Consider the following 19185-nt stretch of genomic DNA (forward strand, 5'->3'; position numbering starts at 1 on the left):
TGCTAAAATTGGGCTAAACAGAGTAAACTGAATGGTGGTCAGTGGGATTTTTCCAGAAAATCAAGTATAAGTTATCAACTTTATAAAATATATGTTCTAAAATATACATATAAAATGTATTTTTAATTGTTGTGAATCGGATAAAAATAGCAGATGGTTAACAGAGAGTATCATAGCAGATGGCGGATCTATATTCATAGGCTAAAACAGAAAAAAAAAAAAAAAAAACTCAGGACACCACTAGGGGGCGACCTTGAACACTAATATTGATCTTAACAGAGTCAAATGAATGTTGGTCAATGGGATTTTTCCAGAAAATCAAGTTGAAGTTAATCAACTTAATAAAATATATATATTTTTAAAATATATATTTAAAATAAATTTATTAATAGTGAATCTGAGAAAAATAGCCGATGGATAGCACAAACAGTACAGTTTTAAGTGCTCAGTTTAATGAAATTTGAAGTCATTAATGCAAATTGTATCATGATGAATTAAAACACATGGATGGATGTGATGCAGTGTGGTGAGCCTGTAGCTGGCCTGCAAGTAGCAATCACTGACTGAGCTAAACCAGCAAAAATCTTTTATAGACATACATTTGTTTTGACTTTTGTTAAACCTTTATTGCACGCTCGCTTAATCATGTAGCTGCAAGCTACAGTAAAACCTCTGTTTCTACTGGATGTGTAACTTCTGAGTCTTTATCTCTTTTCTCTTCAGCTCGCACAGGTGTGGCATACTTATCCTGTGTCAGCTGGCAGCCCTGTTGCCCATGAACACTTTTATTTCACTGTTATCATTCATATGGATGGCAGGTTTCGGACTTGTATATAGTGATATAAATTGAAATGTCTGTTATATATTGTCATAAAATAAATAAATATTATGATATACATCATTTTATGGCATGTTCCATTTTAACAATAAAAACATTTACAACATTTGCATGTCTTGTCTTTTATGCACAAAATGCCTACAGTTGTTGGGGGGGGGGGGTATTTAGGCATAATGAATGGGCATCAGAGCCAGAAGACTGCACCACCCTGCGTTCCTTTTTTAGATTCCTCTTATACTGGCTTCCGGCTAGCTGTATGAGGCTCTAATACATCCACGGGCTGTAATCATGGATGTATTGGCTGTAATTCACCAACTTTATTATATTATAATAAATTCCTGATGTGTGTTGAAAAGCCTGAATTGTGGATTCATTAACATCTCTGTTCCCTAACAACTGGCTACAAGTTAGCGAGCTATAAGCAGACCAATGCCAATCTAGGTAGGTTTATACCCACAGATTGAACTTTTTCGGCTTCATGTGCCACTGAGCAATTTTCATAGGAATGAACTTCATCCATGCAGCCACCTTTGTTATGTCCTGCTTCAAGCTTTCTGAATTTCTGTGTCAGCCTGAAGGAGCTCCTCCTCTGCCCTCCACTTCACCCTTTGTTGCTTCAACGTCCTTCAAAACTTCTCTGAAATTGCACATTCTGCAGATAAACTATCCAAATTTCCTATCAGTCACACAAGTGCCTCAGTCCATGCAATCAGCACTGCAGTGGCAGAAAAAGTTCATTCAAAGTAGCTTAACTTGTAGCTGAAAGTCTGCAGCTTCACCACACTTTTGAATTGCAGGTCAGAGACAAAATAATCCAGGTAATCTAACAAGACCCTTGTGAGAGTGAAGTGGATCCCTCGTTTCCATCTAATTTTTTTTTGCCTTTCATTTTTGTGCAAGTGATCTGCTCAAATTACTGACTGAAAAGATGGGGCTTGAATCACTGACTGACAAGAAGAATTAAAAAACAACACTGCAGTTAAAACACCTGCATCCTCAACATAAAAGACAGGTGAAGATCAGGCTGACTGCCGCCTGTTGGCCAAGTCAAAAATACACAGAAGAAATCTTTTTAACTGTGTTTAACTGTTTAACTTAGTGGACCAACCAGCGTGATGATGGGGCGGGGTGCTTGGCTGAAAAAAAAAAAAAATTCAAAGAGGGTACATTATTTAAAAAAGTTTGAGAACCACTGCTTTAGCCTACAGTACTTGATAAAGAACTAATTGTTTAGATTCAATACAATGGTCAAGCAATCTGACTGGTCAAAGATGTTTTCACCTCTAGTGGTGTTCCCCAGTAGTAGCTACATAATTATCATGCTCAAAATTTCAACAGGAAGTTATTTTCATACTGTTTATGACATTTTTAAAAAAGTATCAAATTAACATGTTCACGAATTTGGTTCATTTAACCCCTTAAACTAGCATCTGTTACACTGGACCCCAGTCTCCCCTACCAATTGGCTGCAAAGCTTACAAAAGCCTCTGTCATGACATCCTGTCTAGTTAGGCCAGCTGCCCATGTGGCTTTTTCAAGGGGAATTCCAGGTTCCTCAGGGGCCAATCTGTGGCCACTATCTTAGGGCTATTTCATAACATACAGAATAGGATATTTAATTAATTGCCATTCTAAAAAAAATCTATTTGCCTTCCTCCTGGAGGTGGCCAGAGATTATAGTTTGCTGAAGTTATGTTGGAGCTGGCGCTGAAAAGAGAACAGCGAGGCAGATCATGATAAGAAACAGAGTAGGCTAGTTAGCGCGACATCATACCTGTCAGCTCATGCCACCTAACAATAACTTTAGGTAGGCTAAAAGAGGAGTCTGTCCTACCTGCTGCCCTGCATGAAGACTTTCCCGATTTCTGTAGTAAAAAAGTAGCCATACATGATTGTTTTTCTAACACTCTCTGAAATGTGATGATTTTGATGGTGAGTCCACCTTCTGCGAAACTTCGACACAACAGCTACTATCAGTTTCATATCAACAAATTTGAGGCACAAGACGGGACTAGCCTGCCAGCATACCAGTTTGCAGCTACACCACCACGTCCCTGCAGCACTCAACCAAGCAATTTAAACAGGTTTTCAGGAATATTCAGCAGAACGGATCAAACACAAATGTTCATGCTGTTGTGAAAGCAATTTAATTCTCATAGTGTTGACATTATAAAACATTTTATTACAATTAAAAGTAAGGAGAAATAAAATAAACAAAGTAACTTTTTTTTTTTTTTATCTAACCAATGTCCTGCTAAATTAAACAAAATAACCCTAAAAATTTTAAACAAAAAATAGCCAATTTCTCTCAAAGTTAGTCTAAGAAACCTTTTATTGATTAATTTAAGTCAAATATGTATCTGTCAAAAACAACTTTTTAAAAAGCCAAGGACTCCATTGCTTGGCTGTTTTAATTTTTAATTTTAGGTGACATTGGGTCATATAAGTAGTGATTTTTTTTCTTTTCTTTTTCTTTTTCTGTTTTCATTGCTCAATTCAACCACCTTGTTGTAATATTCAGTGACTATGCGAACCTGGCATGAACATTACTTTGCAGTGTAGTGCTCTGGTTTAATAAGCACACACACAGTGAAGGAAATGCTCTTTAAACTGCCTGTTGGTGCAGCCACTGTGTACTGCGTATCAACTGCGGAGCGGCTTGCTTGGTTTCATTTTGCTGCAGTGTTGTTTTTTTTTTTTTTTTTAAGGCCAGTCGCCTACATATCCCAGAATTCTTAGCGCAATGTTTATTTTGTCTCGGACGTCTGATCCTCGGCAGCTCGAGCAGAGTCCTAGGTAACTGACCGCTCCCGGCGTTTTTGTAGCTATGCTGCCCTTTCTGACTTCGTTTTATCGTTTCAAAATGAGACGGACGTTTGGTTAACTCTGAAGTGAAGACAGCGGTATCATGAAATGGAGATTACTCGGGCCAGACCGTCCCTGTTTGGAGACATTGGTAAGTATCTAGCTGTCAGGTGGAGTCCGGTGTTTGGTTGCTCTCTGGAAGTCGTTTGGTGCAAAGAAGCATGGCCACAATGTGAAACCGGCGTATGAAAAAATCAACTAGTAGGTACACCAAGAGCTGCCCCTGTCAGCTGTATCTAGTTAAATGGCTACAGGTCGACATTAACACGTGTTTATTAGACGTGTTTTTAAGTATGTGCCGGTTGCAAGGAAAGCTGGAGTTATGCAAAGTGGCTGGCGTTAATTTGAGAGCAAGGCAGCTAAGCTTGTTAGTTAGGGTTAGTGTTAGTGAGACCGGCCCATTTGAGCCTGTTACTTTCCTGTTAAATGTCTGCAACACGCATTTGGTAGGTAATAAGGCATTTGTTACAGCTGGCTCTAGAGAGAATTCAATCTCTAAAAGAAAATGAATGCAAAGCTAAAAATGTATCTTTGATACTTCTTTGAAATTCACGCACTTAATACTCGAGATATATGTTTAAGGTCGAATCATATGTTATGACAGCTAAATAAATGTCAGGCAAATATCTCATTAGATATTTAGCTGACTTCACATTTTGACATACAGCACGGTCTCTTCTAACAGTGTACCGGCAATGAAATAAAATGCTCCTGAAGATGAAATCAATCCATTTTTTTCTGTCCCAGCCCTACATGATCCATGAATGCTCTCTTTTTGGCTTGACCTCCTTCACAGGGAGTTCAGAGCTCAGGTTAAGTTACAGAACAGGGCCTGTGGAGTGGAAGTGATACAGTGATTTTCTTGTGAACATTTAAACCAGCAGTATGCTTACTGCCACAGTGCTTGAACCCAGGCCTTTCATCTGTGTTGTATCAGACTATAGCGTTTGGAGGGCATCAAATGTTTAGGCTAAATGCAAGAGAGAACCATGTAAAACTGAAACCAAAGAAGTCTTTGGTGAGGTGAAGTCATTTTGTTTGTTGATTTCAAAATGATGAAATGATGAACTCGGATAGTCATCAAATTGGCTTTTTGCAGTAAAACTTGTAAACCATGTAAAGCCACCCATTACCCCACTCGATGGTGTTGCATGTTAACAATTTGGTAATAAAAGGTTAGGTAAATGTGATTTTTGCAATTTTTTTGCAATTGAAATCATCATTGAACATTTAGCAATGATGACAATGTTCAGTCATTTATTGAACAATGTCAATAAAACCCAAAGTATGCTGTATCATGCACTTAAGTCTTATGAGGCCACATTATATGAACAGCTCTTCGCGGTGGCTCTTTTTTTGCAATTGAAATAAAGCAAGAGTTAATTTCAGAGCTAAGTTAATCTTAATACTTTGCCTTGTTGTGTTCCGTATGAATAAAAATGCTTCTCATATTTGCAGCTCATGGTCTAGGGTTTTGGACGGACCGCTCCGCAGTGCATGAGGCTGCTGCACAAGGCAGGGCCCTCCAGCTGCAGCAGCTGATCCAGGCAGGTGCAGCAGTTAACATCGTGGCTGTGGACTCCATCACCCCCCTGCATGAGGCATGTATACAGGGACAGACCCAGTGTGTCAAACTGCTGCTTGCTGCTGGTGCACAGGTAAGAGAGTGTCATAGCTCTGCAAGGAGGAAAAGATGAACAACAACAACAAAAAAAAGCCCAGTTGCTGTTGTGCTGTTTCTGTCAGGCAGTGATGTTGATGTTAGAGCTCTGTGTCACACAGGTGGATGCACGTAACATTGATGGCAGCACTCCACTGTGTGATGCCTGTGCAGCCGGGAGCCTTGAATGTGTCAAGCTGCTGCTGGAATACGGAGCAACAGTTAACCCTCCACTGTTCACCTTCTCACCCCTTCATGAGGCTTGCATGGGAGGTGTGTATGTTTTTTTGTTTGTTTGTTTTGTTTTGTTTTGATTTTTTTTTTTTTGTGCAGTCCACCCACGCACTGATGTTTTGTGTTTCATATGTCTGACCGCCAAGATATCTTTGCTTTTGAAGATGTTGCAATGAAACAAAACACATGATAAATAGAGATGTAAATCACAAGTTTCATCTTGATGAAATATTATATAATTTCTCTGGACAATAATACAATATTTGCCGATATCACAAAGTCAGCCACGATACAATCTGCCTAGCACTAGCACTTTTTAAAGATTAGGAAAGCGATGTACAAATGTGCCATGGGAACTTCAAAATAGAGGTGTATGATATGGGTCGAAATTTTCACTTAGCATCGATTTGTACAGGATTGTTGATGATTAGATCAACATATCAGTCCAGATCAATCGATCATTGCACTCTCAATGATCATCGGCACCATGGGACAAATCCATGATCATATCTTTGTACAGTTCACACTTTGTCTTGACTTTATGACCATTAGGTCTATAATTTAATATAAGAACTTCAGGATGTTCCTCTTTTGTTACCATTTCTCAAATTCTCATGTTGGTCCCTGGGATTTTTCCAGCTGTCAGGTCAAAAGTTTATTGGTCCCCAAGACTGAGGCATTCCCGGAATGTTGTCCTTAACTATGACATTGCCTTTCTGTTTACATATGTTTGAGAAATCTGTGTTGATAGTGGTATTTCAGTATTTCAATGTGCAGTGGCACTGTGGTTATAGCACTGTAAGAGCTTGACAATATTCATGACTATTTAAGCAAGTCAAGTGAAGAGAGAGAGACTACAGTGAAGAAGTGGGCTTCATGCTTTGCGTATGTTTTGTTGTAGGTAATTCAGAATGTGTTAAACTCATGATTGATCAAGGAGCTTTCTTGGAAGCACACGACTGTCACTTTGGGACTCCCCTTCATGTAGCATGTGCCAGGCAACATTATGACTGCGCTAAAGTGCTCCTCAATGCAGGTGTGTCCATGTTTGTCTTTTGCAAAACATAAGAGGTTTTAGCCTAAATTTATGTCTTCATAGAAGTACTTGACATTATGTTGGCTGTAACAGATTTTTTTTTTCTTTTATCAAGCTGTTATGGCATTTATACTGCATTTATTAACAAGCATGTTGCCAGTGACAGAGCTACATTACTTCTCTCACTTATCCCGCTCTTTCTTTTTTTGCCCAAGGTGCGAATGTGAACGCTGCCAAGCTGCATGAGACAGCCCTTCATCATGCAGCCAAAGTAAAGAACACAGGCTTGATTGACCTACTTGTGGAGTTTGGAGGGAACGTGTACGCCAAGGACAACCTCGGCAAAAAACCTATCAATTACACCAGTCTAGGATCTCCCTCTTACCTCAGCCTTGATTTCTATGAGAGTAAGTTAATTTATGTATATAGTATGCATCTTGACATTGGAGACACTTAAACTGTGGAGTGATGTTGTGTGTTAAAATATCACTTCTGTTTTCTCTTCCTCAGAAACACCCCTCAGTCTGCAGCAGATCTGCAGGGTGGCTTTCAGGGTGACTTACGGGAGAAAAGCACTTGAAGTTGTTTCTGAGCTTGGCTTGCCCAACCGCATCATAAGCTTTCTTTCTTACATGCCACCCCCAGTTATCACATTTCACCACTTATAACAAAATTCAGATGCAGCCCTCAGAGGGCTTGCAGAGATACACACAGAGACTGATTCCTTCTGCTGGTTCTGCTGTTCTCCTGCCAGGAAATCATATGACAGGATGTTAAATTTGCAGAAGTGCAGCAAAGGCAAACTACTGGAAAATACTGCCAGACTTCTTAAGTATACAGAGCTTGTATATCCAAGCCATAAAATTTGGTTTACCCAAACAAATTAAAAATGGCTTTATTTGGTTGTTCACTTTAAAGTGTAGAAATGTAAACTGTGTCTACTTGTGTTGGTCAAGTAAGAGAGCTCACTAAGCTACTGTAACCACAAGCAAACTGTGTTGACTTAGTATTTAAGTATTTCAGTGTGCACTGATTTGAGTACCGGCATTATAGTACTGTAAGAATTTGTAAATATTCCATGACTATTTATATTTAATGTGAATATGTAAATATTACAGATCTCATGACTTAGTTAAATTTGTGTAAATAAGTAGACAGGTACAGGGCTATTTTAAAATGACACAGCTCACTGTTGTCTTATGAAGAAGTAGGTTTGTTTTTCTGGCCTGGCCCACTGTTGGCATGAGCAGGCCTGCACAGGGCAGTGGAAACATGCCTGTCTTGTTTTTGTAAAAGCGTTTACATCGAAACCTACTTCACTGGTACATTCATGGTGAAGAAAACTTCAGGAAATACTTGAGTATTATTTTTAGTTGTATTGTTTTTTAATACAAAAATAAAATACATAAGTTATGGTGTGTAAGTTCGGTAAGTAAGGTAAGTAACACTGTAATAACTTTATAGAACACTAAAACTCTAGTTAAAAAAGAAAATACAAGATAGAAACTGCCATTGTGAGAAACAAAACCAAATGGCAGAATAAAATATCCATTGTGAAAACACATTTATGAGCACTTGGATTTTGAGAATCAGTTGAAAGGGTTACATTGATGCAACTAGTCTTTACTTCTTCAGGAAAGGTTTATAGAGACTTTGGCATTAGAAGACCGTTTTTTTCCTGTGCAGACTGCCAAGCGTGCCCTCACTCAAAATCATTCACAGTGAAAAGAAAAAAATGACTTTTTCATCATGTAAATTTGCCATGCCATAATATACATCTGTTTAACAATAAATGCCAAAAGAATTACAAATGATTTTTTTTCTTGTGTTTTGGTGTCATAATCTCATTAGTCTTCTTGGAAAATAGCATATCATAAATAACAATTTCATTGTGTAATTTTTTGATAATTTCACCCCTGCAGCTTTCCCATCATGTAAAACTGCCTCTCTCTGCCTAAAAGACATCCCATTGGTTTACACTTTTGACTCATCCCTCCCCATATTATGTCCCATCCAACTATCCTGTTGCAATAGGAAATGCATTAGATTAAAGAAGCACAATGCATTTCCATTATCAATTTAAGGTGGTGCCTAAACTCATGCAGTTTATGAAAACTTTGAAAGCAAGAGAGAGCCAAGCAAGGGTGACAAAACAAGCGTAATATGATCTCCTCTATCTGGTGAAATGTCTTTATTTGGCATATTGCGCAATCTAGAGTCGAACCACAGCTTGCAGGTCAAGGAAGATGAGGAGGGTTCCACGGTAATTAAGATAAAAAATGTGTTCCTCAACCATTCAAAAGAAACACGAGATGCACACACAGATCAGATAAAGGTACTTACTCACACAGACACACATGTTAACATTGTGACGGCCCTTGGCCTTTAGGTCCTCTCCCTCTGTGTGAGGAGGCTGTGGAAGGCTGCGGCTGGGAGTGGTCTATTAGGGAGATGGTTGGCACCTGAGATTGGGGTGGGGCTGCCCCTATATATATAGGTGCCTGGAGAGTTGAGCTCTCTCTCCCCTTTTGTTTGCCTGGTTTGGTTGGTTTGGGTTGAGTTATTTTATTGTTTTTCTATACACACACACACACACACACACACACACACACGCACACACATCCTCATTCATCCATACACTTCCTACACTACTGATTACTGACTGCACAATTAATTTAGTTTATTTAAATAAATTTATCTTTTTACTTTAAAGTCATGTGTGGTCTCCACATTTTGTCCTTCCCTTGAGCCAGGTTGTGACAAAATGGGGGCTCGTCCTTTTGGTTTGGTAGTATTGGATGTTTTTTTGTTACTTTTGGGTGGAGTATCACACATGGCAGTAGTGGTTTTGTTAGATTGGAGAGTATTAATCTAATCCATTTGGCTCATTGTTTTGGGGTAAACTGGTAAGGTAAGGTAATAAATTGTGGGTGGCATTATTTTGGTTGGTGTTCTCCCCTGTGAGGTGTAGCAGCAGGCTCTAATAGAGAGGCTGTTGCAGGGATTTTTTTTTAGTGTGGCGGAGAAAGCGGTTAGAGCAATTGGCTCGGGATCACGTCCAGGGTTTCTTGGGGGGTCGCTGTTTTATGCAGTTGCCTTCTGGTGCCTTCTGGTGAATGAATATGTGTACACAGATCAAAAAACAGGATAAACGACATTCCCATCAGCAGGAACGTGCACTGCTAACCTTACTCTGTGATGAGAGTTACTCACTTTTTAATGTGAAAATCAAAAGTTGAAATGAAAATAAATGTTTAAAGGCATCAGAACAATTCGCCTCTGTGCTGATCATCTTTCCACCTCCAGTAGCCACTTGGAACAACCTAAAGTCTTAGTATACAATTTAAAAAATAACAGAAACACTGAAACATAATAACTTTTCATTAATAAACAAAGACTAATACTTTTTTTTTTTTTTTTTTTTACATAACTGATACTTCTTATTCAAGGATACATTCTTTAGAACTGTTGTCACACTGTATGTTTCATTTTATGCTCCTAAAGACGGGATGTAACTTAAATTGGAATTTCCCCTTGTAGGATTAATAAAGTGTACTTACTTACTTACTTACTTACTTACAAAAACAGTGTAAAATAGGTATTTTCACAACTAATACAAGGCACTGGTCTGCTAATGCTTTAACTTTGAAAAGGGATTGAAAAATGTTCCAGCTGTTTGTAACAATATCAGAATTAACTTAAGGAAGTGGTTTGGGTCCAAATTGGTCTGAGAAAGCCTGAGAAACTATGCCAGTGCCAAACTGCTGCTAAGCAAAAGTTTCTGAGGGGGCAGCACAGTTTATGATGGACAGATTTTCACAAACCAGGTCATTTTAATTCAAAAGCAAGACCAAGCAGACCTAAAGTGACCACACCATCTCAAGACCAGCATACTAAGCTAATATCTAGCTTCTGCATTCAAAGTAAAAACCAACTGAGTAAAGAACAGCCACTCAAGCTGGTGAAAGTACAGTCAAAAGACAATTAATTTACGCCTTAATGGGAAAGTGTAGTTTCCATCCAGACCACTTCTTTGACAAGAAAACCGAACATTTAGCATGAGCCAAACATTACCTGACATTTCCCTGTCAAAAGATTTGGAAGAGGATCTTGTTTACAACCCAATCAAAGTTTGAAGGTTAATGCAACAATGAATAAAACCTACAATGAAATATGATCGTGTAGCGTTCAGGTGTGGGGATGTTTCGTCTGTTCCAGAGTAGGTGACTTGCACAGGATCAACTCCATATTGAGCAAAGACAAGTACCACTCTGTTCTGCAGAGGGAAATACCTTCTTGTCCGGCTTAAAGTTGTACTGAAACGGATTCATTTTCCACCGAGACAAAGACCCCTAACATGCACTGACGCAATGCCAGGGCTATTTCAAGTCCAAGGTGCTGGCTTGCATGGCTGTCCCTCCACAGTTACCAGACCTCAACCCCACTGGACGTTTTTGGGAACATTTGAAAAGGGGAAAAGGCCAAACGCGCTGTAACGTCACCAGACTCTCTCTGGGATACTCTGAAAGAGAGCTGGATTCCCATATTCTGCAAAAACCTGATTCCAGACAGAGTGCAAGCTGCAATTAAGGTGAACAGTGGTGATGATTTTGACTTTCAGTAAATCTAATGTTTCAGGTTTTTTTTTTTGTTTTTTTTTTTTTGGTCTTGTTTTGTAATTCAAACTGGGCCCCATTGTAATTAACTGATATCTAGGTGTCTCTTGAGATAGGAAACAAGAATAACAGGCATTATCTCCATGTACAAGTTAAACTGCAGATGTTAAAGGCAATAAATCAATAATTCTCTTTTATCCTTGGTTAAAAATTAAAAGTGGGTGCGGTGTAACTGCATGTTTTGTACTTTAGTCCACCTCTTCCTTACCAGATTGATTTGATAGCAGCTCCTGCTGACCCCTCCTCCTCCCTCTGGACTGCAGCTCTCTCTGCCCCATGCCTTGCAGTTTCATCCTGGCAGATTATGGGCAGAGACGTACTGTTACACTCAAAGTGGTGCAACCTGATTTCTGCATTTTGAATTCTAAAAATTTCAAATAACCTTGCACTGCCATTTGGGGACTCGTTGTTATGAATGAGTATTGTCCTGCTGCAGAGCACACTGGATTTAAAGGCTGCATCCATTTTTTTTTTTTTTTTTTTTTTTTTTTTTGCTGTTGAAAAAGTCTGAAGTTTCCAAGGACGATGTAGCATGACATTTTTGTTTAATTTTCTGCATGGACTTTAATCAGATCAACATTAGATTGTAGTCCTCCACATATACGACTGTGAGAGTGACAGATGAGGTTAGATGTGGAGTCTTTTGTTTCTCAGCACCACAGCAGTGACTGGGAGTAGAGGTGTGTCAAATCAGTCAGCAGAGAACAGGAACAGAGACTCAACAACACAACCAGAATAAAAGACTGGAGATATATCTAGATTTCCTTTTGTAGCCTTATTTTCACTCTTCATAGTCCTTGTAGGCTGTACCACCTCTGACTAGAGGGCAGCTTGGCCATACACTTTACAAGAGCAAATACAAGTGATAATACAAAGAAATAATATAGGATCCATAAAATAGTGCACTTCTGCCAAATTGGAAGATGGGGTAAAAAAACAGGAACTACTAAAATGATACAGTCTAAAAAATAATTGATTTTTAATTTTATATCTGTACATTTAGTGAAAGTTCAACTGAGAATCTTTTTGCTTTCACTGATTTTTAATTTTGATGTTCTCATTGGCAAAATCAGATTACATATGTAGATGTATGTAGATGTATCAGCATTGAGGGGAAATTAGTAAATTTAACTTAGTTTCTTGTGTTTGTCACAATGGGTTAATGTTCAACAGCTGTGAACAGTAAAAGGGGAAATGAGCAGTTTACAGTGACTAAGTGGGGTCAAAGTACAATAAAAGATGCTTTCAATCTGGAACCATCCCAAGCACAAATCACTCATAATTCCAAATGCAGAATACGTGATGGTTTTATTTTAATTAAACATCTGTGCATCACATGCCACTAGATTTTACTTCAATTTTTAAGAGATGTCCTTGCCTCAATGTATCTCAGCTGTCTGCTCTCAGCAGTGTCCTGCTTGTTACATTGAGATCTCAAAGACACTTCCTCAGTCTCTCATTTCACCAAACTGTGCTTCCTCCAGCAGACCACACTTAACCAGTCAGTTGAAACTTCCCTTTATCTGGAGACAGATAACGCTTCAACGCACATGCTGTCATGCAACAGACAATACATTTAGAGGCATGATTACAAAATGATGAAATAAACTAATCAAATGTTTAAAGAAATCAATGAGTTTGGAATCAACAGTGAAACAAATTCTTAAGCGCTACAAGTGGTATAAAACATTTTTGCTTGTTTTAACTTATGAAAACACTTGAAACCCTAATTCAACACAGGTTTTTCTGCTGTAAACATACATTTCAGTCACATTGGCACATCTTACTTTTTTGTAAACTAAATACGCCTTCTTAATGAGATAAGACTAAAATTTAATATACACATGGACGGAGTTTTTTTTTTCTTTTTAAAATCACTGCTGCTATTAAGACAATGACAATTCATTGACTATTTGCTGAGCAAAAGCACTGAAATAATGGATGCATGGACATTCATTGGCAGACCCACATGACCAGGACAATTTTTACATATGCTCTCCGAGTGCCTGTCTGAGCCCGACCCCTCTCCCCCAATACCCCCACCCAACTCTAGGGTCTACACCTCAGTCTCCTTCCTCTTTAGTGAGCCACGAAACTTCTTGTCCAGTCTGGTCTTGGAGTGTGTACGGGGTCCGAGGTTAGCACCTGAGACATGGGGGCAGTTCTCGTCTGTGTCTTCATCATAGATGCTGTTTGATATAGTGGAGGAGCGGCGCTTGGCTCTGACAGCTTCACCCTGAGGCCTGAGTGGAGCCCCCTGGTGCTGGGCCATTGCACTGCGTAGGCAGTTGAGCCACTGCTGCTTGTGGTAGACATCATTGACCTGCAGGGTGTGGGACTGGCCATGGGATGGATCCATGGAGCTCACACGGAATACATTCTTAGCTAGAGGCAAAAGAACACAATCCATATGTGAAAAATGGGTGAAATAAAGATTCCAAAGCCACTACTACTAAACAGAAATCTTTGAATGGTAGGTACCTCAAATGTTAAACAAAATCTATTTTTTTTCCCCCAACAGCCACAGCACTATTGAGCATCTTCAAATACTGCTGCAGGTGAGACGACATGCAGATTAAACCCACCTTTCTCCCCATTGGTGAAAGCCCCTCTGAAGGAACCCCCCATTCGGATCTCTCCATCCTGCAGGTCTTCTACATTCAAGTCCCTGACTGGGATAGGCTGCCGATATACCTGGAAGCAGCTCCTCTCGTTTCGTGTCACTGGCCGGGTCAGAACCAGTAACTCAGAAAAGAGGAACACATGCAGCTTCTATGGAGCAACATGAAAAAAGAGATATTAATTTTCCTTTTTTATGCAAGAACAACAATAAGATGATGTTATAGACTTATTGGGGATGGAAAGAGCTGCCGCCACCTTCAGGCAACTTTGTATTGCAAAAAAAAACAAAAACAAAACATGCAGCTAATTTAATTAAGTTAATTGTGTACAGATGCTAATGACACAGAGGATAATCCTAATTCTCACCGAGCCGCTCTTGTTCCGCAGTTCACCATGGCACAGAAGGGTCTTACAGCTGTCGATAAGAGGGTCCCGCTGCTTATCGTCAAGATACTCCAGCTTGTCTATATAATATTGGCACTCTGACTCCCCTTTCCTCATGTTGATGTCAGATAGAACCCCCTGGATTATTGTAATCTGGATGATTACAGGATTGTTATCAGTTAGATATTTGGCAAATAAACAGAAAGACAGAGTAACCACCAAAATGTGTTGTTACAAGAAGATCAAGAAGATTAATTTAATTTATTAGTCATTGTGTGACAGTGTGTGTGAGTGTTTAAAACCCAAGCCCACAAAATGGTTGAGTCAACACAGTCCACATTCAGTGTAGCTGAGTCTATATGGTTAGTATTTTACTGTGCGGATTCAACAACACTGAGTCTACAGGGAATGCAGACTGTGTTGACTCAATCATTTTGTGACTGTTGGGGTGTTGCACAAACTGCAGATTGTAGCTTTAAGTAATGAAGATATCCTACAGCTCTCTCCAGATTGGCAACGTCTGGGTGATCAGGAGGAGTGTGTCTGAGGATCTCCCGCAGCAGCAGTGGGTATTTCACCAAGCGTGAACGTGGGATGTCGAGGAAGCTCCAGAGGTCAAGCTTCCTGCTGAAGGGCGACTCGAGGCAGCGCTGCAGGAAGTCCTGGACCCGCCTGTCCTGCTTTTTCTGGTCTAGCAGTGCTTTGGCTGCCAACTGGTTGCTGCAGTAGTCCTTGTAAGCATTCAGGCCAGGCAACTGACAAGACAGTGATTATTTTGACTGCATGCTAAAATTGTGACATATGTCCAGATACTTTTTTTATCTCCTGCTCAACACAATAGTTTCCGACTATGTAAACGAGAAATATTGAACAAGAATATCCTCATAATGTGCTGTCATACATACCCAGTCTGTTACTATCTGTCCAATCTGGCCTACTGTCCCATTGGGGCCTGTTCCCTCTGTCAGCTTCCTCAGTAGGTCTAGAGAGACAAATCACACACATGATCAAAACCCCCCCGTAAACTCATAGAAAAGAACAGGTTACAATTGCAAGTATAACTCTGAGTAGTGATGGCTTACCCTCATGCAAGGGGATGTAGGCATCCAGGTCACCAAAAATATGAGCCAGCTCCTCCTCAGTCATAATAGAAAGTTTTAGCATAGGATCATGGTACGCCTGAATGGATGTAAAGCAACAATGTGAGTGCAAGAAAACTGACAAAGTTAATATTTTAAATTGTTGGTCTTTAAATGTGATATTCTAACCTTCCGTGCAAGTTGGAGATCTTCAATGAGATCCTGTTCTCCCCTGTAAAGCTCATAAATTGCCTGGGGAGAAATATTAAAAGACAGTCCATAACATAAGTTCTTCTTCCAGCTCGCCATACTTTTAAGCTCACTGCGTGAGGAGTAAAAACAGATGAACATGCCAACCTCTTGTCTCTTGATCTCTTTGGCGGAGAATGTGCTCTTCTGATGGACATCCAGTGTCTCAGACCACAGAGTGCTGTTTCTCCGTTTGGTGGGAGTTGGACCCACTGCCTTGCTGGCCTTGCGGGACAACCCTGGTGACTTGCTGTCACTACGTAATGACATTGACTGTGGAACATAGTTTTAATGATGTTATATTAACCCGCGATGAAAGAAAGCGCGAATATAAACAAATGTTTAGTAAATTTGTGGACTCAAGTCAACCATATGGTGTCTACCTGGATTGTCTGGCCAAAGCGGCGGACGGCCCCATTCTTTGAAGGAGAGATCAAGTTTGCCAAGGACGACACCTTGGACAGAGGTCGCACGCGCTTGTTATTAGGCTCCTGGAAATCAGGAAAATAAACTGTTTAAAGTCACATTTAACTACAATGACGAAAGACAGCATGTGTGCTCAGGGAAAGGCCAGCTACAATTCATTTCCTTCACTCTCACTTCCTCAGAAAGACAGTTGACCTAGTAGCCTGAGGATAGTGGGATTATCCTGACCTCATAACACACAGAGCGCTTGTGGCTGTCTGTCACTAGTTTCTGAGTCATGCAGAGGGATTTAACTTCCTTGTCAGGACATATTCAAGGGTGTTGGTCTGAACTTGTGGGATAGACAGGAAGCTGTCCTGACTCTCACCTTGAGGTCAAAGCTGGACAGGCTGACCGTATCGTCGTCCTTCTCTTTGCGCTTTCTTTTCTGTGGCAAACATCACACACACTGGTTATTTTTGGGGGCATTCAAAGTAGATTTGCAGTAATGTCTCATAAAGGATTCCCACTCAAATGTCAAATATAAAATTCCATGATCATTACAAGACTTTGCAAGACTAAAATGTTGAATTTCCGCAACCTATATAAACATGACATTTTTACCCTTGAGCAAAGAAGAGGACGAGCTTATTCAGGCTTATATATAAATTTATAAAGCTCAAACCAGGCAACAACAACAGGATGTCTGTAAGTTATATGATGGAGAGAAGACACACAGTGATCTGATCTCAAATTGCAATGGGTCATTTTACTGCAATAAATAGATGTGGGAATCGCTGGGTAACTTTTGATACGATACTGTCACAAAATTATACGAATGATAACAATAGTATCACAATACGGGTGATTCTGCGATATGCCATGTATTGTAAGATAATCAGATATAATACATCAGTATAAGTGTAACTGAAGAAGAAAAAAATACCCTGGAAAAGGCAAAATAATTTTCCAAAATGCAGGAATCAGTCATGTTTTTCAGTGTTTTAATATGCCCAGCAACTGAAACATCAACATGACAGAACAGGTCCAGTTAAAAAACCTAATGGCAGGGAATAAATACACCTAATAGGACCTTGAATGTGCACTGGTGGAAATGAAATTGAAAATTAAATGTAGATACTTGTAGGCACAAATGTATCAATAATGTATCACAAGAGGAAGTATCACCATATAACGATATTTTGTTCATCTTGATATGCATTTCTTATGACATTATATTAATAAAATTCACAAATAAGTAGTGTGGAGGCTGAATCTCTGAATCTTGGTATTACTGCATGTTGCTGGTGGTGACTCACTAGACTGAAGTCCCAAGGTGTCCCTGGAGTGAGAAAGGTGAAGGAGCTGCCTCTCTGCAGTGGAGGTCTACAAGAGATGAGAGGAGAGGGAATTACATAAGGGCCTCCACAAGGACAACCAGATGTATATTTACTTGCATGATATAGACATAGCCTACTTTAAATGTAACTCATCTGCAGATATCTGATTGTTTTGTAACAGTCTCATGTCAATTTTCAGTTGAATTTCAACACGAGGATGGTGAGAGACAGAGAAAATAGAGATACGCTGCTATGTTTTTTGAGTCCAATACCCATTACCTATATCCCGTATGTTCCCACTCATAACAGATGATACCAATATCAGTATGCATTTTTTATAGAACTGAAAAATAAACACAGATGCAACACACACACACACACACACACACACACACACACACACACACACACACACACACACACACACACACACACAGAAAAGCAGACTTTAGAAATGCAACATTGTTTTTTAGAGGCTGATACTGATATCCAATCTCCTCCCACATATAGACAGTAAAAATGCAGGACCGATACCAATGTAGCTGTTTATTCTTATTCTTTATTTGAATCCCTATTAGCTTCAAGACAGTGGTCACTAATCTTCCTGGGCCCCATGCAAAAACAGCAACAATACAAACAAGCAATAATTAAAATTAAATTCTATCAATAACACAAAAAGCCCAAAAGAAGTCAAATTTAAGCGCCAGTAAATAAACAAAATAACTATGCATATGAAGCAAAATAGTAACCTACATTAAAAACAAAAGCGTAATTGTCTGTTGCCATGTTGTTCCGTCTCAATGGGAAAGCAGTGTTTTGCATTACAATTTGACAATTTGAGTCACAGGAATAGTTGTTCGGCACTTTGATGCTACTGGGGAGAAATCAGTCACAGTGGCAACATAATGCAGCTACACAGAGAAAAACAATGTCTTCTTGTAAGCACAGAGCCTGCAGCCAAGGCCACAGCCAGCTCACACACAGCTGCACATCGCACTACTTTTTGTAGCGCCAGCCAAGCCTGCCTGTCACGGTCCGCTAACCAGCTAATAACAAAACAGCTGGCTATAGCTTCTGCTATGGTAGCAACCAAATAAAGATCACTGTCATATATTTCTTTAGAGCCATCCTTACTTTTTGGAGTTGTTCCTCCTTGCTGTTTCGGGAGATAACTCTGCAGCACTGATAATACTGGTGGTAGATGTCCTCGATGGCACCCTGCGAAGTGTCTGCTTTTTGTTCTCCGTCGTCGTGCTCCCGATAACTTCCTCACTTTCTTCCATTTTGGGTCGCTTGGTCGTTTTTTAACACCTATATCACAACGGGGGTGCAGCCAAGTAATCGACAGAGAATGGAAGCGACGGTAAACAGCCCTTATTTGAACAAAGAAACAGACGGACGATGACAACAATGACAATTGCACACACACAGTATCGGCGGAAGTTTGAATATGGCGGATTCTTGAAAATGGACCAATCAGAAGAAGGCTCCGGGTACTTGTTTCGAAGATACCACAAGGTGGGCGGGGCTATTGAGGGACGGAGAGTGAGTATATAACATGCAGACTGTGACAGCCTACGTTTGAGTAAATGCTATCAGTGAATAACAGATCTTTCCATTCGGCAAGAACCCATTCAGTCTTTTCACTGTAGTCAGTATGTCTAAAGTCTTTAGGAGGGTGGCATAGAGCAAGGCATGGGCTCTCTTTATTTGTTTGAGTGCGGGACATTGAGAACAGCCTATATATTTTGTTGCTCTGAAGGCTTTATCCATATGTCAAATTTATTGTGAAAATTA

General features: G+C 39.8%; 2 protein-coding genes across 2 annotated transcripts; one reads left to right on the top strand and one right to left on the bottom strand.

Annotated features, from left to right (window-relative positions):
- Positions 1-3593: 3593 nt before the first annotated feature.
- Positions 3594-8447, top strand: asb13b (ankyrin repeat and SOCS box containing 13b). The gene is made up of 6 exons (XM_030054537.1): positions 3594-3794; positions 5162-5361; positions 5486-5636; positions 6499-6633; positions 6849-7040; positions 7144-8447. Exons 1-6 carry the CDS (start codon positions 3752-3754, stop codon positions 7299-7301), a joined length of 879 nt encoding a protein of 292 aa, XP_029910397.1. The 5' UTR covers positions 3594-3751; the 3' UTR covers positions 7302-8447.
- Positions 8448-12598: 4151 nt separating this feature from the next.
- Positions 12599-18858, bottom strand: LOC115361251 (neuroepithelial cell-transforming gene 1 protein). Its single transcript, XM_030054627.1, has 12 exons — positions 18523-18858; positions 17368-17434; positions 16437-16496; positions 16027-16134; positions 15752-15916; positions 15584-15646; positions 15398-15494; positions 15221-15297; positions 14813-15070; positions 14298-14468; positions 13895-14081; positions 12599-13694 (listed from the first exon to the last, which is right to left on the bottom strand). Exons 1-12 carry the CDS (start codon positions 18669-18671, stop codon positions 13366-13368), a joined length of 1731 nt encoding a protein of 576 aa, XP_029910487.1. The 5' UTR covers positions 18672-18858; the 3' UTR covers positions 12599-13365.
- Between the last annotated feature and the right edge of the window lie 327 nt (positions 18859-19185).

Source organism: Myripristis murdjan, chromosome 6 (assembly GCF_902150065.1).
Source record: "Myripristis murdjan chromosome 6, fMyrMur1.1, whole genome shotgun sequence".
NCBI lineage: Eukaryota > Metazoa > Chordata > Actinopteri > Holocentriformes > Holocentridae > Myripristis > Myripristis murdjan.